This window comes from Pan paniscus, chromosome 15 (genome assembly GCF_029289425.2).
Source record: "Pan paniscus chromosome 15, NHGRI_mPanPan1-v2.0_pri, whole genome shotgun sequence".
In the NCBI taxonomy this organism is placed as follows: Eukaryota; Metazoa; Chordata; class Mammalia; order Primates; family Hominidae; genus Pan; species Pan paniscus.
This window is the reverse complement of record NC_073264.2, coordinates 23,610,171-23,619,293: the sequence shown is the minus strand read 5'-3', so window position 1 is coordinate 23,619,293 and position 9,123 is coordinate 23,610,171. Positions and strand designations below refer to the sequence as shown.

At 37.9% G+C, this 9,123-nt stretch overlaps 1 gene segment (V, D, J or C); it reads right to left on the bottom strand.

Moving 5' to 3' along the window:
- Positions 1 to 2,602: 2,602 nt before the first annotated feature.
- On the bottom strand, positions 2,603 to 6,219 carry LOC134729016 (T cell receptor alpha variable 30-like). The segment is given in 2 exon segments: positions 2,603 to 4,019; positions 4,243 to 6,219. Coding segments are annotated over 2 exon segments (345 nt in total).
- Positions 6,220 to 9,123: the final 2,904 nt, after the last annotated feature.

Here is a 9,123-nt window from a genome sequence, read left to right as displayed (position 1 = left end):
ACCTTTCCCATTTCCATAGCTTTTTGTTTCCTGTCTTTTTTCATCTGTTGGGGGCACATGAGGCTTTGGGGCCTTTGTGTGCATATGGTCAGCTGAGAAGGTAAGACTCTAAAAACATGGCCTGACAGAAATATGGGTTATACCACATTTATTGGTAATGAAACTTTCCTTCGCTGAGCGATCTTTGGGGTGATTCTGGATCTTGTTAAAAAATGCTTGCCAACTCTTTGGAGACAGCTTGTGTACCCACGGTTATATAATAACCTTGATTAAGGCACCTGGGGGTATATCTTTTGGTAAAGAAGTTCAAAAGTCAGAAATATCAACTGTTTGTCTCAGCTAAAATCTGATAATAAGAGATTTGAAAGGATTTATTTAAAGGGCTCTATAGTCAAAAGTTGACTTAATTAAAACTGATATTTAGGCTATGTATGTATTTACTTACTGCTTTAAGGCCTCTGTTCTCTCTCTCTCTGTAAACATTTCTCAGGCAACTGAATTTCTTCTTAAACCGCTGCTAGGAATGTGCACTCCCTCTGTCTCTCTGTTTCTATTGCCCTTTCCTTCCTCTTGCCACCCTCAGTGCCACATAAGAAGACAAAAACAAACAAACAAACAAAAAACAACAACAACAAATTCTAACAGCCTGGGATTCCTTAAGAAAAAACAGAAAATGTGCCACAGACCCATTTATGGGAGAAACTGCTATTTTTTTCCTCAGGGAATCCCAAGAGTTGAAAATGGACAGTGTCTTCTCAGATCTAAAACTCTTCTCTCCTTTGCATTGCACTACCAGAAATTTTTGCTTCTGGAGTTACTAGAAATTTCTTTTTATTGTGAAAAGCTTGCCTTTGGTGTGTATAATGGCGAAGGAATGGGCTGATCACAGAGTGGGCTGATTGGCAATGGGTTGCCCACCAGCCTCAGGGGAAATGTATTTGCAGTGAAATGTACAGTGAAAACATGGAGTGTCCTAATCCCCATGGTGTTTACCTCTTTTGGGGGACCCAAGATTTAGTGTGAGTTATGCTTTGAATTCAATGGTCCAGATAAAAAAGAGACTAAATTAAAAGCACCTATTTAAATGAAATTGGTCACCTTATAAAAGCCCGTGATAAATTTATATAATTTTGTGTTACTTGGCATCCATGTTTTCAATCTTCCTCTAACACAACCAAATTTAAAGAGCTTAAATTCCCTGTCTCTGTCTGTATTTTGAGATGCAAATCCTTTATCTTGTTTCACCTGAGAGTTATCACTTTAGAAATGCAAATTTAGGGTCGCCTAACAGTTGCCTAGAGCAATAAAATAGGTAATTGAAACTGTGAATAAAAACAACTACTTAAAATTGGTAAATAAAAAATCATATAGTTCTACAAGATCTGCTTCCGTCTGTGTGTCTGCGTGTCTAGTGTCTATATATTTATATGTGTTATGTGTATGTGATGTTTCACAACCAAAATATGTGAAAGTTCTAATTAATTGGCTTAAAAAGTAAACACTTAAATATTTTACGAGAAAAATAGAAACCTTAACTCAAACACCTTTAAGTTCATGTGACTTTAGTAATCTTTAACAAATAAAGACAATTTAAAAATTATTGGTGAAATAAAATAAAATAGAAACCTCTTCAGAATTTAATTTAGACATTTTGTCTGTCTATTGGCCTATTGTTCAGATATTATCTCTGCTAGATGTTTTAAAATCATAAAATGTGTTTTTATGACAATTTTTGACACTTAACTTGTCTATAAACTATGTTTTTGGATTTGGGCCTTTAGGAGATTGTGAAGCCTAGCTCCAGGGATTGTCCTTTGTCTTGGACTCTGTATCTGGTGCTTAATTAGAATTACTTACTTCCTCAGTTTTTCACTAAGAATAAGAGTTACTAAGAAGTAACATTACAATTTATGTACATAATTATACTAGCTATGGCCGGGCGCAGTGGCTCACACCTGTAATCCCATTACTTTGGGAGGTTGAGGCGGCCGGATCACCTGAGGTCAGGAGTTCAAGACCAGCCTGCCCAACATGGTGAAACCCCATCTCTACTAAAAATACAAAAAATTAGCCAAGTTTGGTAGTGTGTGCCTGTAATCCCAGCTGCTTGGGAGGCTGAGGCACAAGAATTGCTTGAACCCAGGAGGCGGGGGTTGCAGTGAGCTGAGATTGCGTCACTGCATTCCAGCCTGGGCGACAAGAGCGAAACTCCATCTCAAAAACAAAACAAGACAAAACAAAACCACAAACTACTAGCTATAAGAGAAACAGTTATATATGCAAAGTGTATAAAGTTGTTTTGTGTTTTTGATAAAAAGCTTCTAAGAAGGCATGGGAATCTGGTTTCTGTTAAAGAGAAAGTAATTTTTCCCAGCATGGAGATATTTTTAAATTAATTTTTTAAAATTAAGTTTGTAAAAAGTTAATTTTAAAGTTTTCTGAGTAAAAAAATGATGGATAAAACTCAATGAATATAGAAAGTTGAAAAATTAAATTTTTGTTCTAGGGTAGACTGATAGGACAAGACTAAAGATTTAAGCAAGTTGTAGAATGTTTGTGGAAGACTGATCTTGTGGAAGGAATTCTGTGTGTGATTATTTCGTTTGTTTTTTCTTTCTTTTTCTTTTTCTTTTTTCTTTTTTTTTTTTTTTTTGAGACAGGGTCTCACTCTGTCACCCAGGCTGGAGTGCAGTGGCGTGATCTCGGCTCACTGCAAACTCCACCACCCAGGTTCAAGTGATTCTCATGCCTCAATCTCTCAAGTAGCTGGGATTACAGGTGTGTGTCACCACATCTGGCTAATTTTTATATTTTTAGTAGAGTTAGGCTTTCGCCATGTTGGCCAAGCTGGTCTTGAACTCCTGGCCTCAAGTGATCCACCCGCCTCAGCCTTCCAAAGTGCTGGGATTATAGACGTGAGCCACCACACCTGGCCATTCTCAATTCTTATCAACATATGACTCAATTAAAACTTGTTGAGTGTTTCCTACATGCAGTGTTGTGCTGGGTTGATGTGAAAGGAACAATTGAGGAAGGATCTTGACCATTGGGCTAACTGGTAAGATAACTCAGGGTCCCTTGGGCAAAGCTGGAAATCAATCAGAATAAACCACAATGAGAAGAGAAGGCAAGGCAAATATAAAATTGAAGTACTTCTAAATGCCATTTCCCCAAAACAGATATTTAAAACCTTGGAAAAAATAATGCTAGTGACCTTTCCAGATAGGTAACAAGATTAACAATCTAAATACCTACTGTGTACAATCCTCACGTCCAAGAAAGAACCAGACAATTTTTTTTTTTTTTCTGTCCTATTGTCAAGCTGTGGGTACCTAGGAGAAGAAAGAGAGGTTACTTTTCACTTTCAGATAGGAATGCAGAGATCCAAAAGAAGTTTATATGTATAGCTTCAGTCAAATAGGAATTCACTCCGGTTTTTGAAACTGAAATCTATGTAATTTTCTCTGAATCTAAGTTATCTATCATATAATACCAACCAAGCAATTAAATAATTATCAAGAAAACAATGCCAAATTAGATATGGTCTTAAGGCCATGGCTTACTTTTTGTGTTGTATGTTGAAGCAAATGAATTTCCTTCAGGTTTCTCTTTTATCATGGATGAACCTTCTGGTAAGTTCCCCATACTCCTGTGGTGGGCATCTGTGCTAGGGGAGCACCTGTGGCTCAGCTTTAGGTTTGAGTACAGGTCTTGGAGGCCTGGGTATCACTGTGTCTCTGCGCCGCAGAAGTAGGTTCCTGAGTAACTGAGCTGGGAGGCCATAAGGTACAGGGAGCTTTGCTGCTTTTTTTCATTAAATGAAGCAGATATTTTGTCATGACCCTTCTGTTCTCCACCCTTCAGTAACATCATCAGGAAGACGGGTGCTTCACCATGCTTCTGCCTGTACCAGTGTACAGAATATAAAGCCTTGGAGGAACTGCAGTTGATGACAGCATCTTCCCCTTCTCGGAGGATCACGGCTTGAGGACTCTGCACTGGTTGTTGGCTTCTCACCCCTGATCAGAAAGACAATCGAATGAGATGCTCAATCTCGTGAAGGGAAGGGTGATTTTCTCCCTTCCTTCCTTATTTAAAACATTAAGCATCACCACATAATTACGGTACATTTTCCTCACTTCTTAGGTCTGGTTCTTAAAAGGGCCCTTCCCAAGACAGAAAGCTATTGTCATTAAGATGCTGTCATATCACAACCTCTCCCAGACTGAATCGTGTACTCACAGGCCAACTGCCACAACAAGGTGCCTGAAAGCACTTTCAGGAGAGTCTCCATCCTTGGCCTGCCAGAATATCCAGTCAGCTTCTGAATAGGCTTCCTTAACAGGAGTTGCTTTGAACTCAGAATGAGGCCTGTTGCAATTGCTTCCAGGATATTGCAACTTTGGGGGCAACCAATCAGAGACACATCACAACAGTTTAACTGCAGAGAACTAAATGCATCTACCTAGAATACTTTTTAAACAGCTCTCCCCTGTGGCCAGACTGAGGAATGTTGATTAAACTGTGGATTTTGGCTTTTCTTGAGTAAGTTTTCATCCAGGATAGGTTTTTTTCTTGCTATAAGAAGGGCCTATCAATATACTGTGTTACAGAAAGAATTACTCCAGAATTAAGAGAAAAAAGAAGTATCAAGGGAAAATGTATTATATGTGTTTTACTACATATATGTATTTTATATACATGCCCACACATGGATATAATATATAAGTATGTGAACTCATAGTAATCTTTCAAACAGTGACATTTCATTATACTATTTACTTGTGCAGATTTCTTTCACTGCTCATGATTGTCTTCAAGATAATATAATGTACAAACATCTTATAATGGCTTTTAATTATTTTCACAAAGTGGTTTCTGCTTATTGCTTTAGTTTTATACTTACTGACATACATTTTGAGTTGTATGCTCTGGCCATTCTGAATTAGTTTAATGTCATTCTCTTAAACTAAATATTGACTTCATGTCTTTGTACATTCTATTTATCTTTTTCTGTAATACCCTGTCTCTGACTCCATTTTTGGCTAGCTGTTTTACAGATCTTAACCTAGATACTACTTCCCGTAGGCAGCTTTCCCTTACATTTAAGTTTCCAAATTAAATGCCACTGTTAGGTGGTCATATTCTACGCTTCTCCTATGATAGCTTTTATTATACTATATTGTAATACACTCTGCAATATTACATGCTCCCTGAAGGCAGAAACAATGCCTTATTCTTCTCATTTGCATCTATTGGTTTTGAGTCTAAGACACATATTAGGTATCAAATGAATAACCTTATTAAGTGAAATCTCAAGTAAATAGAAAACATATTTGGTAACCTCACAAATATTATGGTTACTCATTTATAAAACTGAGAATTAAGGTACAACTGCTTTGCAGTGGTGGTTTGAACATTTTATGACATACATAATTTTAATTATAGCGTAATTCTGGCTTTTAGTCCTCAGGTTCATTGTGTTCTGTGTCGCCTTGTACTTGCTGTTTCTATCTTTAAGATCACTTTCACTACCTTCTCTGTCTTTCAACTTGATTGACTCCTACTAAATCTTTAGGTCTCAGCATAGGCAAGACATACTCCAGGCTGCCCCTGACTCACCTCTAAGGCTAAGATGGGGGTGAGACTTTCCATATGCCTTCATACCTTCCTTTGCTTTCCCAAGGTTGGCCTCATTTCACTTTACTCTGTCTGATTAGCTGCCTACATAACTAACTAGACTACAAATTTAGTGAAAGAAGATATGTATTTTTCCATAGCTCTTTTTTCCCCAGCATGTAACATTTATGCAGAACTCAGCAGGCAACCAGTTAACAATTGCTAATTGATAAAATGAATAAAACTTGAGACCAATGTTAGCTGGAAATCATTGCCCTTGCATTACAGATGAAGGTTCTGATATAAAATGTTAAGAAGTTGATTCACTTGCTCAAGAAGACACAACACACTTACGGCTAGAACAATGCTAGAAAGTAGGTTTTTCCAATGTTGTTTCCCAAATATATTAGATAAGAAAAGAACATAAATAGATAACTGTGGGAATGAATGAAATGTGAAAGTTGAAGCAGTCTGAAGAGCTTGAACAAAAAGACAGGGATGAGATTGGATGTAGTATTCCTTTTTCTGGTATGATTCTATGTTGCTTTAGAACGATAGAGACAGCATTAATATATTCCCTCCCCATTATGCAAGACATGAAATGGGGTAAATGTAACAGCAGTTAGAGTGAAAAGTGTCCATTGTAACAGAACTTTATAATGGGTTTCAGTAATTTATAAATCATGTTAAATATATCTGAAAATAAGAAAAGCTGATTTATTGTCTTAAAGTAATTGAAATAGTTTTGTTAAGAGCAGGGATATATAGTAACTGGACTGATTATTCAGCTGAATTTCCATATTTTTTGAAACTGAAATGAAATGATTCATCGTAGCTACATTTCTCTACACCCTGCTAGAAGACAGCAACAACTCTCGCGTGTCTGCCCTTTTGCTGGGATCTGTGGCTACAGCTTTGAATTTGGGAACAGGCTCTCGATGCCTGTGAGCAAAGAGTATGCACAGCAGACTCTCCGCTCAGAGTAGCTGAGGCTCTAGAGTAGGAGCCCGAGATGTGCATGGAACACCCTAAGTATGAAGAGTGATGCTTAATATTCCTTCCTGCTTTTCATTCTCATTTACGTGCATTACGAAAAGGATCTTGGAATTTTTCCTGCCTATACCAATGTAAGCCATAAAAAGAACAGAAAAAATACTGCATGTGATATTGGTGCTCCTGGATATGGAGGGATAATAAATCTAATTCACACTGAGTTAGCTTTACATCCATGTTCAGGAATATAGAATTAAATATGAGAGAATTGATCAACCTATAGATTTTACCTTATAGTTAAACCAACCCCACAAGGATCCCTAGATGAACCAAGCTAAGCCAACCTATATATCACCCCTATTCTGATCAAAAATGTCTTCAGCATTCCTGAAATCACTGTTCCTGAAGTCACTGTTCAGATTATGCCATAAGTAATGGGATTTACAGAGGCTTCCGCATGCTTCTTGGGAAGTATCCTGAATTTCTGTATCTTCTCTCTGTAAAGATCTTCAGCTTCAGAAAATCAGCCTGTGAGGAACAAGCTCTAATCATTTATCTCCAAATACAATATACATATAAAACCATAATTTCAGCTTTTAATTCTCTATGAGTGATAATCTCACTCTTCTATAGGTCAATGATGAAGACATGTATGATAAGAATTTTAAAGATTGCTAGCTTTTCAAAAGCATGACTTGTTAATAGCTTCTGTAGGAAGGGCCCATACTTGGTGGTTTGGGGCATGAGTGACCATGAACTCTCTTTTCTCACAAAGTTAGTGATACTGAACAAATCCCTGAACTCCCACAGCCTGTTTTCTCTACTAAAATATGGATTATTCTAATAGTTGTCTTAAATAATTATTAGAAGAATTAATGTAATACATGCAAAACAGGTGGAATAATAGAAGTTCAACATAATCTAGACATTATTACCATTACACAGCAGTGTGCTCTAAGTGATACAATTCTTTCTCATGGAGCTACAAGTAACAATTCTGATACCACTATACATGTTTAATGGAATTGGACTATGATGTAAATGAATAGTGGGTGGTGATGACAAAAATTCTTTGCTTGACCAAACTTTAGTCAGGCTTTTGAAGTTTCTCCTAAGCTCATCTGTACATTTTCTTGTAAAATGTAGTTTTAACAAGAATCCTTCTAAGTCAGTTTAGCAAGAACCACACCCTCCCCTGCTGCCCTCCTCATCCTCCGCTTGATATCTGATTACACTCCATATCCAACTGGGCTCCTCATCCTCTATCATCCCCCAGGGGATTGATCTCTGATCACCCTGACCTGTCTTCAGCAAGGATCCTGTTTGGCTGGTCTAGCCAGACTATCCCTTGGTTCTAATGTTTCCTCTTAGTAATTTCCCATCCACTGACCTCTAATCTGCCCCTTGGCTAGAAATCTCCACTTGTCTATGCTGTATTCGGAGTTGAATCCAATTCTTCTCCCTCACTGCAAAATCCTGTTGCAGTGGTCTCTGTACCTATCATGATGGTCCTAAATAAATTCTGCCTCACCGTGTTTTAACAAGTATTACTGAATAACTTTTTGTTCACAGTGAGAGCCAGGCTGTGCACCCCTGTAGTGGGAATTTATGGATAAGTAAGGGGAGGAGGCTAGTGTGATCCATGTGGTAATGATTTAGCATTGGAGACATTGCTAAGAACGAATGTTTAACTTAATATAGATACAGATGGTTATGCTACATATAGAAATATTTATAGATATGCAGATATACATAAGTTAGTATTCACACATGCAATTCTTTGCTCAGAAATGCCTGTACACTGAGAAAAACTAAAAGAAAAGACATCTCAGGAAACGTTCATCACTGGAAGAACCTGCAGTAGGACCTTGGTTTTCCCATTCCAAACACACATCCTTGCCCCCTAGTATACAAGGGAGACAGGGCACCCGCATTCCAGAAGCTAGCAGAAACAAAGCATCACTAGAGATTTATGCTTTAGCTAAATCAGCAACCTCTTTCTGAAAGTAGAAAAGGAGAGTGGTTAGACTCTTAAACACTCTAAAACTCAGGGAACTTTCTTAACTTATTTGTAAGGTTTTGTCATGTATCAGTCTTTCTTTAAGCTCAACTTGCCTCACCTACTTCAAAGCATAATCTCTCATATTGGCATGTGTAAATGGAAGCGAGTCTATGTGTCTCCCAGTCTGAGTCCCCAAAGCAGGTTTGAGTACGGGCTGCAGGTGCCTGGAGAGCACTGTGCGCTTGCTGCACAGAAGTACACTGCAGAGTCTCCAGGCTGGGAGGGCACAATGTGCAGAGAGAGGTGCTTGGCACTTTTGTTTAAGAAGACAGTGAATCTTCCATCTTCATTTTTATCCTTAATGGAACTTATAGATATCAGGAATGTAGGACCTTCAGCAGGGTATTTTTTGTACCATAGGAAATAATCAAACATGCTGTTAGTATAGTCACAGTTCAGAACAGAAATTCTTCCTTCCTGGACGCTCAGAGATGGTGAATTTTGCTTAA